The sequence below is a fragment of the Lactuca sativa genome, chromosome 8 (assembly GCF_002870075.4).
Source record: "Lactuca sativa cultivar Salinas chromosome 8, Lsat_Salinas_v11, whole genome shotgun sequence".
NCBI lineage: Eukaryota > Viridiplantae > Streptophyta > Magnoliopsida > Asterales > Asteraceae > Lactuca > Lactuca sativa.
In genome coordinates, this window is record NC_056630.2 from 254,023,729 (window position 1) to 254,043,446 (window position 19,718).

Consider the following 19,718-nt stretch of genomic DNA (forward strand, 5'->3'; position numbering starts at 1 on the left):
CGATGATTTCTCTCGCTATGTGTGGCTTTTTCCATTGTTCCATAAATCTGATGTTACTAATGTTTTTGCCACTTTTAAAACACAAATTGAGAATCAGCTATCTAGAAAAATCACAGCTGTTCATTCTGTTAAGACTATACAAACTGATGGTCGTGGTGAATTCACTAGTAGGCAATTTAAAGCTTCTTTGTCAAAATGGGGAATTAAACATCAAATCACTTGTCCCTATACACCTCAACAAAATGGTGTAGTGGAACGAAAACATAGACACATAGTCCAAATGGGTATGTGTCTTATGACAAAATCACACGTTCCATTTAAGTTTTGGCTTGAAGCATTTAGCACTGATGTGTACCTCATCAACAGACTCCCAATGCGTCAATTAGATTTTTTCTCCCCCTATCAAAAACTTCTCTTGCGTGACCCTGATTATCGCTTTCTCAAAGTCTTTGGATGTTCATGCTTTCCTTACATTCAACCGTATAATTCTCACAAGCTTATGCCAAAATCAACTCACTGTATTTTTCTTGGCTATGATAATACTCGCAAGGGCTATAGATGTTTGGACTTAAAAAATGGTCGTGTTTATATTTCACGACATGTTGTTTTTGATGAATTGGATTTTCCTTTGAGAAATAAAAGTGCAGGGTCTGTACCTGGTCAAACACAGCAACAACTGCGGACCAACCATATGGCTGAAGATATGCAACACTCGTTTTTAACCTCACCTGCAACCTCACAACCCAACGTTGCAACAAATCAAAACTCTACAGAAATCCACCATCCAATTATTGAGCAAACAACTCCCACCCCAAGCTCAATTCCAACACCAAAACCTTCAACACCAACCACGCCTACAACAATACCAGGTGACCATGAACATACAAGTGTTGGGCAGACATCTCAAGTAAACTTCACTCCAGATACATCTTCTTCACCAGCCACCCCTGCATCATCTTCACCCAAAGTTCAAAAAGTCACTCCTGATTTATGCACTCCCTCACTTGCCATACCTGCATCTTCAAATATTACACATCCAGCCACTAAAAGTCCAGAAAGTTTAAACCCAACCCTCAAAATCAGGTCCCTTGTTGATATCTACCAGAAAACATCACCCCATCCATTGCCCCATGGTCTAATAGCCACCAAATTAGATGATGTGTTTTCTGAACCTCGAACTTTTAAACAAGCATCAAAATTTCCTCATTGGCAACATGCAATGCAAGAGGAAATTACTGCCTTACACAAAAACAAGACTTGGCACCTTGTTCCTTCTCAGCAAGGTATGAATGTTGTGGGATGCAGATGGATTTTTAAGGTCAAAAGAAAAGCTGATGGCTCCCTTGAACGCCACAAGGCTCGATTGGTGGCACAAGGGTTCACCCAACAGGAAGGACTTGATTATGCAGAAACATTCAGCCCGGTGGTTAAACCATCAACAATTCGTACCGTTCTCTCCTTAGCCCATGCTCAACGTTGGGATATCAAACAATTGGATGTCAAAAATGCCTTTCTCAATGGCATTCTTCATGAAGATGTTTATATGAAGCAACCACCGGGATTCATCTCTAAATCCTTCCCAAATCATGTGTGCAAACTAGATCGTGCCCTTTATGGTCTCAAACAAAGTCCACGGGCATGGTTTCAACGACTTCATGAGTTTCTGTTACACCACGAATTCTTTAACAGCCAAGCTGATTCCTCTTTATTCATCAAACACACGAATGAGTCTACTACCATTCTTCTAATCTATGTTGACGATATAATTATCACCGGGTCATCTCCGTCCGCTGTTTCCTCTATCATTGATGTGATATGCAACACTTTTGACAGTCGTCGTCTTGGCAACTTACATTATTTCCTTGGCATTGAGGCTACGCGGAATTGTCACACTTTGCAGCTAAGACAAACTAGATATGCTCTGGATCTTTTGGAAAGATTCAACATGACTGGATGCAAGCCGGCTACTACTCCTATTGCTCCTAATTCTTGATTGTCTTTACATGAGGGTGACCTACTTCCAGATGCTACTGAGTATCACAGCATGGTTGGTGGCCTACAATATCTCATACTTACCAGACCAGACATTGCCTTTTCAATAAATCAAGTATGTCAATTCATGCACCAACCTCGTACTTCTCATCTACAGGCCGCTAAACGTATTTTACGGTTCATTAAAGGCACACTATAGGAGGGTTTGTCATTCTACGTGTCCACATCTTTTCACATTCGCGCCTACTCTGGCTCAGATTGGGCAGGAGATCCGAATGATCGTCGATCTACAACAAGTACTTGTATCTATGTTGGCCCAAATCTTGTGTCTGGACCGCCAAGAAACAGTCGACCGTCTCTCGATCAAGCAGCGAAGCTGAATATCGTGCCCTTGCTACTACTACAGCGGAACTTAGATGGTTCTCTTACTTGTTTCGTGAGTTGAATATCTTTCTTCATCCCCCCTCTCTCTTTTGTGACAATTTATCAGCTCTATATATGGCTCGCAATCCAATATTTCATGCCCGTACTCGTCACATTGAGATAGACTATCATTTCATAAGAGAATTGGTCACTCGTGGATTTTTAAAGCTACACTATATATCCAATGATGACCAGTTAGCAGATTTGTTCACAAAGGGCCTCTCTAAAGTCAGGTTTAATGCTTTATCTGTCAAGTTGCGCCTCCCTTACAGACGTCTTACTTGAGGGGGGGTGTAAGCATAAATATTGTAACAAAATAAATAGTTTTATATATTTTTAGTATGATTGTTAGGCTTGGTAATCAAGCATTTATGCCCTGTAATTAAGGCAGAATCTTTGCCTTATAATTGAGGGTATTTCCTTTTTTACCCTTGTAATTACTCTGTATATATTCTGCAGTATATTGATTGAGACAATCAAGTTGGGGGTTTTACTCTTCACTGTTATTGTTCTTCTTCTCCATACGCTTTCTGTATTGTCTTCTCTCCCCTGTATAGTCTTTCAGCATATAGTTCCACTGCTTTGTCTTTAAAACAAACAAAATATGCCCATGATATTCTATTGTGAGCAAATAGCATAGATTCTAAGCCTGTCGGCACACCTCTTTCCACTAATGATGTTTTCTTAAGTACTGGTGTTCGTTATTCAAATCCTACTTATTGTCAGTCATTGGTTGGTGCTCTCCCGTATCTCTGAATTACTCGACCTGATTTATCATATGCGGTAAATCAAGCGAGTCATTTTCTACACTTACCGACTGTTCAACATTTTCAAATGGTTAAGCGGATTCTCTGCTATGTAAAGGGAACTCTCTCTCATGGTCTTCATTTTTCTTATGCCACTAAATCTTCTTTAGCCGGATATTCTGATATAGATTGGGCTCACTGTATAAAGACACGTCGATCGACGTATATGGCTATTCAATCTTTTTTGGAGGTAAGCAACCCACCATCTCGTCCTCCAGTTGTGAGTCGAAATATTGGGCTATGGCCAATACTACTGTTGAATTAATTTGGATTAGACATCTTCTTCGGGACCTAAATGTTTAACCTACCGGTCGGCCGACTATTTTATGTGGCAATTTAAGTGCTCTATTTCTTATTCAGAATCCAGTTGCTCATCAACGGGAAAAGCATATAGACATCGATTATCGCTTCTTTCGCGAACTTGTAACAATCAGCAAGCTTCATACTAAGTTTATTCCTACCAAGCTTCAAGTGGTTGACATCTTTACCAAACCACGGTCAAGACCTTTCTTTGCCATGTTTCGTGAAAAAAATTGTGTTGGTCTGTCACCAGTTTCGCTTGGGGGGGGGGGGGGGGGGGGGGGGGGAGGGTTAAACAAATATATTATATATATTCAAAATCTTTTATTTATAGTAAATCTTTTTGTAAATCTTTGTGATTATATTTTTCCTCTTCTCCATTGTATTTTCTGTATATACTTATACCCTTCAATAATGAGATTAATCTTTGTCTACCCTAATAACATGAATTTGAGTTCTTCTCAGATATGTTTCGCCTCGTACAACCATCGTTTTGCTTGAAGGAGATATTAGTCACACTTAGCTTTCTGTATTTTGTTTAATTTATGTTCTTGTTGTAGTTAGTTGTATATCTCCATTCTTATAGGATTGTATGGGTAAATTGTTACTTTATTTATAGACTTTTTGTTGTCCTCATTTGCTATGGAGATTCAGTCTCTCATCCATCAATACACAGTATACATTGTATTTTTGCTATAAATTTAATATAAATAAAAAGTATATAGGATTGAATAATAAAGTAGTGTTAATAATTGCTTAGTAAATATTGAAACACCAAAAGGCTTCTAGCCCAACGGTATTAGGTGATCCCCTTTCTTTCTTGAAGTCAAGGGTTTAAGTGGTTCAAAAGAAAAATAAATATTGAAAACTATGATATGATAAAATCAAAATGTCATTAAAGAAAAAAAAAATTATGAATTTTTTATACATTCTCTCCCGTTTTCTTTATAATCATCTCTCCAATTTAGTAAAAAAAACCAATTAAATTCGGTATATTTGATGGATTTTACAAATATTTCCTGTGTTTGAGGGGCCATCTCGGTATCTTCGAAACAATATTTCTATCAAATGTGTTGTAGGCCTTCGAAATCCTCCAAATTAACGTCGCAAACAGATAATTTACCTTTTCCTCATGCCTCTCATATAAATACGGTAGTGTCCCCATGCACACGATCCCTATTGCATAAGCCAATAAAATTCATATTATGATTCTCAATGGTAAATATAAAAATTTTCCACTAAAAGGGTAATATGGATCCATTAATAAAATACGGGAGCTCACAGCACCCTTTATACAACACCATTAAAAATGGTTCCCTGCCTTCAATACATTGGCAAATAACAAAAGTCGCATAAAAAGACATCTAATAAAAATTCGAAACAAAATCAGATATACTTTTCTTCTATGTTCTCTTTGCAATTATTGTTTCGAATTCACACATAACAAACATGTATTTTGTGTTTATTATATCTGATTTTGTCTGAAATCGAGATTGTAATTTTTCTCGGATCATTCCAAATATGATTTGGTGTAGCTCTAGGCAATTAGGTAGATGTAACAGATTCGGGAAATTGTTTGTACACAATACCTGGAATATCTAAGTTGATATTTATATTTAACCTTATATTTATTCGAAGGGGTGTAATAATTGTAAAACAATTTCCATACATAATATGATATAGAAAGGTACAAAAAGCATGTTATAAACAAAGTTTGTTTACCAATGAACAGAAGATTTGATGCGGTGATGTAGTTCCCAATCGTTGAAAGCATTGAAACAACGAGAATCACCTGATCAAACATAAATTAAGGAATCCAACATATGAATAATGAAATTGATAAGACATTTGAATCTCCTTTTGGCAATATGTTGTAAAAGATTTGTCGTATTCAAACAATTAATACTTACTGAGAAACAAAAAACGGTCTATATTAACTTTTCAACAGGAAACGAGAATATAATTGAACACGTAACCTTCAAAGTATTACCAAACAAAAGAGTTTAATGTCGTTTCCACAAGCAATGTAGATAAGCCACGACAAGAAGACGTTGAGTTTTTCACATATAACTTTGCATAACATTGATTCCTCCAATAGGAACTTGGGGATTTCAGGAGGAGTCCTGTAACACATAATTCCAAACTTGTTAAACAACATAAACACTGTTGTAGTTTTTATTTAACCACTAACAAAATTTTATCTTTTTAACAACTTAGAATTTATTTTTTTGTCTCTTTGCAAAAAAGCTGTAGTAAACTGAAAATTACAATCGGAAGAATACTGGCCTTGTTATTATTATTATTCTTATTATTATTTTTAGATTTCAACGTTTTAATGATTAACTAAATCATTAAAAAAATCCAAATACTTAAATTGAACAAATTCCAAACAATAATGGTTTCTATAAAATTCAAAGTCTTGTATAGCATTCTTTTAGAAAGAAAAACAATACTCAGTGTTAAAAAACATTATTTTAATTGTTTAACCAAAAAATAAACTACATGAGTTTTATAAAATTTGGCGTTATATTCACTTATTTCAATTTCATAGAACTAGATCTTACCATTTGAAGACTTTGGCTCCATTCGACCAAATAAATATAACAAGCATGAGAGTGATGGTGAAGTGACAAAGAAATGTCACAAGGTTATACTCCGCAACCTCGAAAAGAAACCATAATGTCAACACCCCGATAAAAACCGCACCCGATACCGCTTTGTCTCTCCATAATAAAATATTTGCAGCTGATAATTCAATATTTTTGTTAACACCATTTACAAAAGATGTTTCTTACTCCATTTTTGCAGTAACTCTATCATTTTAATGCATAAAAATAAAGTGAAGGAACATTAGTACTCCTTTTTTTTATGTAATCTTGTGATTACTCTGTTTCTGGAGTTAGATTAGAGCATTTTAACTACTAAATAATTTTAAACCAAATGATTGAAATAATGAAAAAAATATTCATATCACTATTGCTTACATTTAATTTCACATATCATACCTTTTCCACCTCCGAGTATTTCATAGATTGGCCTTTCGCGGCCAAACAACCTCATTCTTCGTGCTCTGTTGTCATTGTCATTCGATAAGTAAGTGTAAGTCGACATTTTCCTTTTCTTATACTTTTTCTTTCTCTACAAATGAAAATAGTAAGGACTTTTGAAAGGTTGCTACAAAGGAGAGGATATAGAGAGAGGTGTAGGGATTCCAAGCTTGTAAGCAAAGTATATAGACGATGAAGAAAGGAATGCCCTTTGGGCAGGGTTTACTTTGGTTATTAAAAAGTATATATTAATAAAATAAAAAGATTTATTATAATTAATGTAATTTAAAACTTTTATGGTAAAAATATTCTTTTTTTTTAAATCTAAACTAATAGAATATTCGTAACATGTTTGCCATTAAAGTCTTGAATTAGAATCTTGGCCTTTTTCTTGAGTAACTTTACACATAAACACATATACACATGGTGGCTTTTTTCATTGATTTAATAAATTGTTTCTTCGAGCTATGTTTTTAATGGGTCTATCAAGTCAACGACTCAATAGTAAGCCGAAATGAGTTTTAAATATTTATAATTTTATGAATCTTAAATCTTATTATTCAAATTAATTAAATTATTATTATTCAAATTAATTAAATTAATGTATTTAGTAATAGACACTTTGTATAATTACATATCAGGTAAATTCCACGGATGATGCATGTGGTTTAGCGTAATCTGCATGTTGGTCCCTAAGAACTCTTTTTAACTCGGACTGTCTGTACTTTATATTTTTATTGCACGTTTGGTCCCTGTATATTCTAAAAAGACTAATTTACCCCTCATCCATTTCTTTTTTAATTAAAATTTTATTTGTTTATTTATTTATTATTTAAACAATAAAATAAATTAAAATGTGACCCATCCCTACCCCCAACCCTCCTCCCCTCCTTATGTCTTGTCACTGAAAACCATTTCTGGCCACCACCGCCACAAACCTCCGGTCACTACCACCGCTACGAATAAGCAAAACAAAAATCATAGATCCAAACTAGATACAAAATAAAACTATAAATCCGTAAACAAATTACAAAGCAAAAAAACGTAGATCTAACGAGATCTGGTCCATCTTTTCATTGTTCTTTTAAATCAGAGCCTAGGTATGCGACAAAGACATTAAAACTGAAGTAGAAATCATAAATTAAAATCAAATGAAACCCATAAATTAGAATTCACAATCAAAATTAAAATGTTTGAAACCCCAACACTTTCATGATGAAATCCCATCTGAAACGATTAATGAAGCAAATCACATTTGAAGCCCGTCATGGTGTTCTCAAGCCATCGGTTCTCCATCAACCCTTCCCGTAAATGTTTCCAATAACAGTGGGTAGAGATTTCGTCGAGGCTATGGGACAGAGAGACACAGAGAGAGGGGGAGAAAGAAAAAGAAAGATAAACACACACACACGTAGAGAGAGAGAGAGAGAGAGAGAGAGAGAGAGAGAGAGAGAGAGAGAGAGAAAGAGTTGGTAGTCGTTTCCAATCTATAACTAGTTTTTTTTTAAACCAAATTATGGTCACTTCATAGATATATCGTGTCTTTAGAGTGAAATCAAGATTGATGGCGACTTTAGAGTGGTTTCCGGTGAAGTAGATAGGTGATGGAGGATGACAATAGTCGACGATGGCTCTAGAGCGTAGATCGACACTCAGATATCGATCGATGGATGCTTTAGATGGGCTTAGAAAGAGTATAAAGGTGGCGAGGCATGGTCAACGGCTTTGTTGAGATTTTCGGCCGGTGGCGTCGGTTTTAAAGTGGTGTCTGGCGATGGTGAGTTTGGTGATCTATTAGGGTTCTTAAGTTTAAAGAAGAGGGAAAGATGCAGCTAGGAATAAGAAACAGATGTGAAGAGGAATATGTGATGAAGTGAAGATGGTGATGGTATACATTTTCTTATTTTATTTAACTTATTTTTTCAGTTTGTTTTGATTTATGTTTTATTTATAATTTATAATAATAGATAAAAATGCAAAATATATATAATAAGGATAATCTTGTCATTTTATGTCTATCAACAACCAAAAGCGTAACAAAAACATACAATAAGGATGATCCGAATTAAAAATTCTTTATAGGGACCAACCATACAGACTGTCCCAAACGATAGGGACCATTCGTGTAATTTACCCTTATATATAATAAAATTTATTTCTGAAAATAATAAAAATGAACAAATAAAAACAACATAAAATTAAGCTATTGACACCCATGACATTTTTCTAACAAAATGTTATATCCTGACAACCTGAAATGAAATGTTATAAACTAATCATGATTTTCGAAATAAATAAAAAGTAGCTTTATTTTTTAGATACTAAAATACGATTTCTTATCTAAAGGTTAATTTTTAGTTTGATTTTGGAAAAAAAATATTGTGTTCATATAATTTTGTTCGATAATTTTCTGTGGGTGGAGTTCGAAATACTTGCGAAGAACAAGTTCGGAAATTGTACAAGGAACTTGTTCGAAGATGTTACCAAGAATGACCTCCAAATTGTTACCCATAACTAATTCGAAAATTTGAATTTAGTTTGATAATTTCACTTCTATCAATGAGAAATAAGACAATACATCGGGACTTATTGAAGTTGTTTTTGTTTCAGTTTTCATCAAATCAAGAAATTGGAAGGATGGCGTATGCGTTGAAAGCATACTACTCGGATATACGAACGAGCAGTTAAGATTACTTTTTATTCAAATTCATTTTGTATATCTTGTTAGAAGATGTTTAAATTTAGTAGATATGTATACAAGTTGGTTAAATTATGTTGAAGAATTTATGTTGTAAATTATTGTATTAGTTAACTAATGTTAATTGATCGTACGATTATGTATGATATGATAAATAATATGAATTGATGTCTACATTTTTAGCTTTAGCCTTCCTTGAGACCTTCGAATTTGATGATTCTGTTGGTGTGGGAGATCGACAACTTTAGAATGTATGGCCTAACTTTTGGCATACACCGCATGTTTTTAGTATCGTGTTATTACCTTTAGACACGGCCGGTTCAAACGTATATAGGGACCGGAGCGAAAAGAAAAAAATGGCCCCTTAAAGACAAATATAATAAAAATTCAAAAAAATATCATTTATTTTTCACTATAAACACGTTCAATTAGCAATAACAATCAAGTCAAATTGTTTATGTTTTGAGCTAGTTTGAGTTTAAACAACTTTAGATCCTAAAAATCATTTAGGTAATAATTTTTTTTATATATATACACTACATAACCCATAAATTTTAAGCCCCTTGGAGAAGTGGGCCATGAGCGGTCGTCCAGGTTGCCCACCGTCTGGACCGGCTCTGCCTTTAGAAGGTATGAAGGAATGGTATTTAGGCATGCTAGGTTTTCATTTTTCCATAAGAAATGGTCCAACAATTGTTTCCTCATTGAGATCTTCCTATTGATAGGTGTACGGGAACGCTTAACCATATCATGGTATATATTAGTATATCGTTCTATGGAGAACTATGACATAATCCAAAAGTAACAATGTAATTTACCTAAGAAAATACAAGTAACGATTTGTATTTCAAATGCATACATGTACAAGTATTTTCTTGTAAATAAACAATAGCATTCTTGAAAAAGTCATATACTTAAAATTTGTATTTTGATATTGGTAACACCATCCATATCATATGTATTATGTAATTTCCGAGATTACCCTTATACACAAGTTGGTGTATAAGGGACAGCTAGGCAACTCTATTTTGAGTAGGAAATTAAGAGTTGTATTATGAGTCAAGTTTCCTTGTAGAATAGAGATTATGATCACTATAAATGGAGGCAATGTATCGACAAGATTAGAGTTGACTAAGAGTTTCTAACAATTTGTAATAACCCATAATATTTGGGCCCCTTGGAGACATGGGCCCTAGGCGGTCGCCCGGGTTGCCCACCGTCTGGACCAACCCTGCCTTTAGAAGGTATGTAAAAGGTATGAAGGAATGGTATTTAGGCATGCCAGGTTTTCATTTTTCCATAAGAAATGGTCCAACAATTGTTTCCTCATTGCGATCTTCCTATTGATAGGTGTACGGGAAGGCTTAACCATATCATGGCATATATTAGTATATCGTTCTATGGAGAACAATGACATAATCCAAAAGTAACAATGTGATTTACCTAAGAAAATACAAGTAGCGATTTGTATTTCAAATGCATACATGTACAAGTATTTTCTTGTAAATAAACAATAGCATTCTTGAAAAAGTCATATACTTAAAATTTGTATTTTGATATTGGTAACACCATCCATATCATATGTATTATGTAATTTCCGAGATTACCCTTATACACAAGTTTGTGTAAAATGGATAGCTAGGCAACTCTATTTTGAGTAGTAAATTAAGAGTTGTATTATGAGTCAAGTTTCCTTGTAGACCAGGGATTATGATCACTATAAATGGAGGCAATGTATCGACAAGATTAGAGTTGACGAAGAGTTTCTAACAATTTGTATCAGAGCCAATAAAAGATGGGTGTCAATGACAACAGCTCAAGTGGAGGGAAGGACAAGGTAAAAGACGTAGCTACAACCAAGGAGGGTCCATCTATGTTATTCCAGGTTTCGATGCTCAACTCGACAAACTACACTGTGTGGGCAATTCACATGAAAGTGATTTTCAATGTACATCAAGTTGGGATGTCATTAACCCAGGTACGATTGATCCAAAGAAAGACAATATCGATATACAAGTCTTGTTTTAGTCAATACCAGAAGATCTCATATTACATGTAGGTGCAATGGAGTCGGCAAAGGAAATATGGGATGCAATCAAAACACGCCACTTTGGGGTAGATAGGGTAAGGGAGGCTGTTGAATCATAAAAGTGACCCTCTTAAACTTCGTCTACCGCAGCCTCCCAGATCCGCAGTCAACTCTTCAAGCAACCTCATCCGAAGTCTTCATCATCCGCAGTTCACTATCTAGCTTTCTTAGTTTAAATCTTTATCTGCTTTTTATGTAATACTCTCTTTTGTCCAGTATGCCTTGCATGGCTACGGTTAGATAGTTGAACTGATGTAACTTTTGAGTATCTATAAATAGAGCTCAATCTTTCTTATTCAATACATCTGATAACACTACACATCTTGAATCTCATATCTTGTGTTATTACTCTCATCTCTTTCTTACTCTCAAAGTTCATCATAATATAACTTAATATTTTCTCTCTTCGGAGCAAGTCATTCGTAACTTAATCACTAAGTTTGATCTCACTTACTAACTTGGTTTGAATGCATTCCTTGTTAAGAATCAACTTGAGTGTATCTTGATATAATATTTATTGTCATTTATATTTCCTTATTTTTCCACATCTAACTCTCTAATTATCTAACTCTTTAACTTATCATTATTGTCGAGCTTTTAGATCCTTTGAGATTAACTATTCCGCAACTATACTTGTTCTAACGTTTGTTCAAGTGTGTCTCAAGTATTTCTCCCAACAATTGGTTTAAGAGCCAAAGTGGTTGCCTTTTGAAGCAAAAATCTGATTTTCAAAAAGCCTTATATGCCACTAAAGCTCATTTTTTTAAAACAAAAAAACTTTTCAAAACAAGGAAATATGGCACAGGCATTGTCTCTCAATGTATCAAACAATGTTGGTGGTTCGAATAGAGCACCGATACTTGTGGCAAATGAATATCATCACTGGTCCCAACGAATGGAAAGATATTTAAGGAGACTTGGAAGAGACGTATAGAGATCTGTTGAAGAAGGGCCACGTGTTCCTGTTCTTACTCCAGTACAAACTGATGGAGCCACAGCCAGACTAGGAGGAGGTCAACAAGCGTTGAATCGTTCCACCAAAGACGATCTTGACAAAATGGAAAATGACGCTATTGCATTTTATGATATTTCGTGTGGAGTTGCGCCTAACAACTTCGACATAATCATAAATTGCAAGTCCGCAAAGGAGATCTGGGATGTTCTTAAAAACCTGTATGAAGGAACTGAACAAGCTCAAGACAAAAAGCTCACTACTGTACTCAATGAGTTTAATAACTTTAAATCTCATGCGGGTGAAAGTTTGGAAGATTCCTTTAACAGGTTTAATCTGATAGTCACAAAGCTATCCAATGCTGGCACAGTTCGAAGCAACCATGAAACAACTCTTCAGTTTCTTAACGGTTTAGGGAGACACTGGACGACTGCCAAAATGATTGTTCAAGGGGATATAAAGATTCATTCTCTGTCTCTCTATAAGCTCTATGGTGAACTGCAAGCCCAAGAGTCAACGGTACTTAAAGACTGTGCAGACTTCGGTGGTCCACTTGCTCTCGTAGCACAATCTCCTCATTCTCAATCATACTCCACCGCATATGACAACCCTCCGCAATCATGTGAAGCAGACTCTGAGTATGACAATGAAGAAGAATTTCAGAATGCAATCTCTCTTGTCAGCCAACAATTCAACCGACTACCACCTTCTTCATTCCGAAAGAATCAGCAGTATAACAAACCACTTTTCAACTGCAATCTTAACTCTCAAAACAATCACTCTCGTTTCACTAAAAACCCTCACCCACTACCGCAGTCTCAAAGTACTCAACCCAAGGAGGCACCGAAGTCCATCCAAACCACTGACTCCGGTACTCCCTTAGAAGACAAAAGTGATGTTGTGATATGTCACAAATGCAACAAAGAGAGTCATTTTGCCAAAGACTACAAGGCAAATGTAGTAAAAGATAGAGCATTTTATCTTAGAATGGCCCAACAAATGGAAGAAAAAGAAAAAGGAAGGGCGTATGTTGCCCAAGTAAAAAGAGACCATCAAGTTTGGTCCTCTGGAGATGAAGATGAAGATATCAGCAGTATCAAGGGAAAGGGAAAGATCTATATGATAGCAACTGCTGATGAGGATGGCTCTACAAAGATGGAGAAAAATTATTGCTATATGGCGAAAGATAGGACACTCAGCATTGTCGAACAGGTAAAACTTATGATTCAAACTCTAAATTATAGCATGCATGATTGTCAACCTTACATAGACAATCTAAATGACACATGTGCTACCGTCCTTACAGATTATAACAAAGCATTAGATGAGAAGAACATTGTGTCCCAGGAGATGTTTCACGTTAGAGGACGATTGGACAACAAAAGACTCAAAATGGCTATGTTAGAAAAGGAATTAATGTTAGAGAAAGATGTAAGAATGTTGAGTGAAACACAATTAGAAATAGCTTTGAACCAGAAAGATTTAGCTCAGAGTGAAATTGTACGCTTAAATCTTTTAATAGAAAAATTGTTTAATGAAAGTGAAGCCATTGAGAATCTTGTTAACAATGGGACTACTGACAATACTTACAATTGGGGTTGGTCCAATGGGTACTCTACCGCAACTAAATCATCATGCCGATTCAATAAGGACCATCCCTACGTCCCTCCGGACCGTGAGTTCTTGTTTCCGGTCAATGACAAAACATTTCCTGAAGATATCAAATCTCACTTTGGTAGATTTCATGATCTGAGTAACAATTATGTTATCAAGGAAATTCTTCCTGAATTTTTTAATCCTATAGATAGCACAACTCTTCCCAGTTCTCAGACTTCAGACCGCAGTTATGAACTGCAGTCTATTCATCTATATTCCATCCATTGTCCCACCAATGTATTCACCTAGACTTACTATGCGGTTGTTCACAGCTCCAAACCGCAAACCGTAGTCAAAAGTATCGTGACCATCCAACCAATTTATCATGAATTACCAATCAAAAACTTTGAAGTTGGTCAATGTTCCCTAAATCTTGAACTCTCTAGTTTGGATGAATCAAGTCCTCATTTCAAGATTACCAAATGTTTTAAGGAAACCGCAACTGAATGTCACCTACTGCAGTTCTCCTAAAACCGAGGCGAAAATGGCTTTCAAAGAAGAAATTCGATCCTGTGGCAAAAAACGGGAAAATATTTCAAAACAAAAGCAATTTGTCAAAATTCCTAAGTCTAGGAGTCCAGAAAAATTTTCTTTTCTTAAATTATCTGTCCAAAAACTTTGCAGTCAAGAAAACAAAGAAAAAGGAATGTTCAGTTTCTAAATCCATTCCAAATTCATCTGACACAACCCAAAAGAAAGAAAAGTCTTTTCGAAGCAATGGTTTTCAAATCTATTCCTCAGATGATCCAAAATGGAAGGGTATTTTGCCAACTCCAACACTCTTAAAGTCACATCAAAGTTTTTAAAAATCACTTCACCGAACGTCTATACGTGCTTTTACACATGCACAACCTGCCAAATCTGCCTTTTCAAATCTTTACCAGCACCACTGTTAGACCTCACGACCCTCAGACTGGTCACAAGCATAACCCCTCACCAAGACCGCTTACCAAACAAAATGTCAAGATAAATGACAAAAGTTTAGTTTGCAAATGTCAGTGTCAAAAGATTTCTTTTCATGTCAAATCTCGTTCTTTTCAAAAACCACGTACCTTCTCTCAATCCCATTCTTTTCAAAAAACTCGTAACCTGTCTCAATCTCACAAAACTCCAAAAAATCTCAAACACTCAGGACTAGGTTTAAAAGTTGACACGAAACCTGTCCCTGTAACCTCGTATCATGCATCAATTAAAAATTCATATGTTGTCCCGGGCTCCAAACTCATTTGGGTGCCTAAAATGACCGTTTAAATCTCAAGCTTTGTGCAAGGAAGACCAATAAGAAGGTTGGTTGATCGACAGTGCCTGCTCCTTGCATATGACCGGAAGGTTAGAGTACCTTCGGGATTTCAGGTCAGTTTGCAATGGGGGAAACGTCACATTCAGCAACAACGTGAAAGGGATCATCCAAGGTTATGGTGTTTTTACTACTGGAAAATTTTCTATCCAAAAGGTCGCTTTTGTGGAAGGTCTTAAACACAATCTCATTAGTGTTGGCCAACTGTGTAAGGCAGGTCATCGGGTTGAATTTGATAACCAATTCTACTACGTTATGACAAGCGATAGGAGCACTTTCCTGATCAAATCCAGATCCGAAAGTACCATGTATCCTCTGGACGTGTCTCTGATCATCGGCAAACCGCAGCTATGTTTCCTATCAAAGGCCATATCTGAAGTTAGCTGGCTCTGGCGCCGCAAGCTTGCTCATCTCAACTTCCGATATATCAACAACCTGGTCACATGGGAACTTGTTTGAGGCCTCCCTATTCTTAAGTATCATAATGACACTCTCTGCCCTGCATGTGAGTGTGGCAAGCAGTCCAAAGCAAGTTATCCTATGGTGATCAACTCCTCAATCTCCGAACCACTGGAACTCCTCCACATTGATCTTTGCGGTCCATCCACCATAGTCAGTCTTCATCACAAGAAATATATATTGGTTATGGTAGATGACTTCACACATTTCACATGCGTTTTCTTTCCTAGATTTAAGTCAGAAACACCGCAGGCACTCATAAATTTAATCAAGGAGATAGAGCTTCAAATCAAACTACCAGTGTGTCGCATCCGCAGTGACAATGGAACCAACTTCACTAATCATCTTCTGAATAGTAACGTGGTTTCCAATGGCATAAATCACAATTTCTCAACCCCATACACACCGCAACAGAATGGAGTGGTAGAGCGAAGGAACCGCACTCTGGTAGAAGCAGCTAGATCCATGTTCAATTTTGCCAACCTTCCTCTCTACTTCTAGGCCAAAGCAGTGGCTACGACATGCTTTGTGCAGAACCGAAGCATTGTGTGCAAACGTCTCAGCAAAACACCATATGAGGGCCTTAACAACAGAAAGCCTAATGTATGATTCTTTCATATATTTCGGTGCAGATGTTTTGTGATCAACAACAAGGATCATCTCAACAAGTTTGCACCAAAATCTGATGAAGGCATCTTCCTTGGCTACTCAATGAACAAGGTAGCCTATAGGGTTCTCATAAGACGAACAAGATTAATATTCGAAAGCTTTGATGTAAAGTTTGATGATTATTATGTATGCAACACTACTCCCTCCACCGAAACCAAAGCAATCCTGAAATGTGATGTTCCTGACTCGTCGGGTCCATTAAACATAGTTGGAGTTCACTATGATGATCTCTTTGACCCAATGGAGACTACTAAACTATCTGAGGTTCTTGTGTCTCTGGAAGCCCAAATGCAACATGCTGAAGTATCTGGTCCTACGCTATCCGATGATGTGTCACCAAATACTTCCACCTTGCCGGTTGAGGGGGAAAACTCAACTCCGGATCATACGACAACCATCAAGGTTCCAGTACTAGAAGAAACAGCTCTGGTCCCTCTCAGCAAAGGATATCAACCATCAAACGTTTCTTCGGATTTAGATGATGAAAACATAGAGAATATCGACACCAGAACTGATCCAAGAGTCTTCACTATTTCAATAATCTAAGGGGAACCTTCTCAAGCTCAAGAGGAACTCCCTCCGCAATCCAGGGGGAACCTTCTTCAAATGGTCAAGAAAATTCTAATCTCGCTCCAACTGTCCAAGATGATTCCGCAGGCTGTTCTCAAGTCTAGGGGAAATTACCATCTCCAACCGCAGAATCTTCCGATATTGAAGATATTCCCTCTACCACAACTGCTGATCATCTGCAACCCCGTCTACACGTATGGACGAAGGACCACCCATCGGGTCAAATCATAGGCAACCCATCCGTAGGTATCCAGACTCGATCTTCCAAGGATTTAACTGATCACTGTCACTACACAACATTTATGTCCTTGGTCGAGCACCGCACGATCAAAGAAGCATTACTAGAACCAGACTGGATATCCGCAATGGAAGAAAAACTAGAAGAATTCAAAAGAAACAAAGTGTGGCAACTCGTTCCAAAGCCAGAAGGTCACACTATTGTTGGTACTAGATGGGTGTACAAGAACAAGTTGGATGAATCCGGTGCGGTCATCAGAAACAAGGAAAGGCTAGTTGCCAAAGGTTATAGTCAACTAGAAGGTATTGACTATGATGAAACGTACGCTCCTGTGGCGCGAATGGAAGCCATTCAAATCTTCTTAGCATATGCAGCTCACAAGAACATCAAAGTACATCAAATGGATGTGAAAAGTGCTTTTCTCAATGGTGAATTAAAAGAGGAGTTTTATCTTCAGCAACCTCCTGGTTTCGAAAGTCTTTAATTTCCTGATCACTGCTACAAACTTGAAAAGGCAGTCTATGGTCTGAAGCAAGCTCCAAGAGCATGGTATGAGACACTCTCAGAATTTCTTGTCTTATTTGGGTATAAAAGAGGAGTGATTGATCCCACATTATTTAGAAAAGCAAATGGTAATCACCTTATGCTTGTACACATATATGTAGATGATATCATCTTCGGATCTACAAATCAGGGAATGGTGGATGAATTTGCAAAGCTCATGACAAGTAAATTTCAAATGAGCATGAATAGAGAGATTAATTTCTTTCTAGGTCTTCAAATCAAACAAGTCCCGCAAGGAATATTCATCCATCAAGAAAAATACACCTCTGAACTGCTAAATAAATACTCAATAGACAATTGTTCCTTAGCAAAGGTCCTGATGGCCGTCAGACATAAAATCTCTGCTGACCCTACCGGTGAATCCGTAGATCACAAAACTTATCGAGGAATAATTGGCTCGTTGATGTACCTCACTGCAAGCAGACCAGATATTGTTTTTGCAACAGGTGTATGCGCAAGGTACCAGGCTGATCCAAAAATGTCACACATGACCGGAGACAAGCAGATAAGATACTTAAAGGGCAGCAAGACTCTTAATTTATGGTACCCCGTAGGAAATGACTTCAGCCTTCAAGCATTGACTGATGCAGATCATGCCGAATGCAGACTAGATCGAAAAAGCACCTCCAATGGATGTCAATTTCTAGGTGGAAGACTCGTTAGCTGGTCATCAAGAAAACAAAGTTGTGTATCACTGTCTACCACAGAAGCTGAATATGTGGCCGCAGCCAGCTGTTATTCACAAGTCTTGTGGATGAAAACACAACTTATTGACTACGGATACAGAATGTTGCGGATAACAATTTATTGTGACTCCAAAAGTGCTATAGCAATTTCTTACAATCCTATTCATTACTCTAAGATGAAACATATTGAAATACGATATTACTTCATCAAAGACCACATTCTGAAAGATAACATTGAACTAATTTTTGTCAATACTCATGAAGAGATTGCTGATGTATTCACTAAAGCACTAGACTCTACCAAACTCAACAGTTTCTTACAAATGTTAGGAATGATGAATCCGGACCCACAATTCTTTTTAAATTGATAGGTACTGCAGACCATCCTTGGTCTCTATTGCGGTCCTAATTGAATTTATTTATGATAGATAGTTTTTGTATATCCTATGTACCCCAGTACATTCTATGTATCGCAGTAGTATGTACCGCAACCATATATCATATCTATCTTTCGATGGTCCTTATTGTTTGTTGTTACTAATTTATCTTCAAGTGCTCTTCTCAGTTCTTCTGCTGCAGTCAACTAACCTTCCATCCGCAATGGTAACAGATCCACCCGTAATGAAGTCTCAATCCGCAATCACATTGATTATTTTCTCAACTACTTCATAAACCCTTGAAACGCTGTGTGCTATTTAATGATCCGTCATTAAATAAGAAAAAAATTCTAAAAAACACATTGTTTGTGCAGCATATCACCGTTTCAGTTCTACTTTTCAAATAAACCTTATGTCAGACCTATTTTGGGTATGATGACAAAAAGAACAGTTTCCATAAAAAATCTTTTAAGAAATCTTTTTCATTAAACTGTCGCTTCCTATTACCCCCAAACGTAAAATCCGTTACAACTTCCTTTTTTTTACAATGGATTAAACCCCTCACCAAACGTTCTCCAGACGTGAGGTTATAGGGTCTGACATTTCATTAAATGCAACTTTTTTTGGAAAATTAAAAAAATAAAATAAATCTTTTAATTAAAATATCTGTGGCTGGGATTGGTTCTCCTAATTCAAAAAAAACACCAAACGTTTTTTATCTTTATTCGGTTTTACTTAGGGTAAAATCAATAAAATTTCAAATCCGCCACTATAAAAAAAACTCTCATTTTCTTCCCCAAGAAATCTTTACGCTTTCTGAAACCCCTTAAGACGAACTTCATCTTCTTCACTTTCTTGCACCCTGTATTTCCTGCAAGTTCTTCAAACCTTTTTT

The 19,718-nt window shown here is 36.5% G+C and overlaps 1 protein-coding gene across 1 annotated transcript; it reads right to left on the bottom strand.

Moving 5' to 3' along the window:
- Positions 1 to 4,403: 4,403 nt before the first annotated feature.
- Positions 4,404 to 6,713, bottom strand: LOC111890413 (reticulon-like protein B9). Its single transcript, XM_023886535.3, has 5 exons — positions 6,527 to 6,713; positions 6,086 to 6,266; positions 5,512 to 5,644; positions 5,244 to 5,313; positions 4,404 to 4,697 (listed from the first exon to the last, which is right to left on the bottom strand). The coding sequence occupies exons 1-5, from the start codon at positions 6,630 to 6,632 to the stop codon at positions 4,528 to 4,530; spliced, it is 660 nt and encodes a 219-aa protein (XP_023742303.1). The 5' UTR covers positions 6,633 to 6,713; the 3' UTR covers positions 4,404 to 4,527.
- Between the last annotated feature and the right edge of the window lie 13,005 nt (positions 6,714 to 19,718).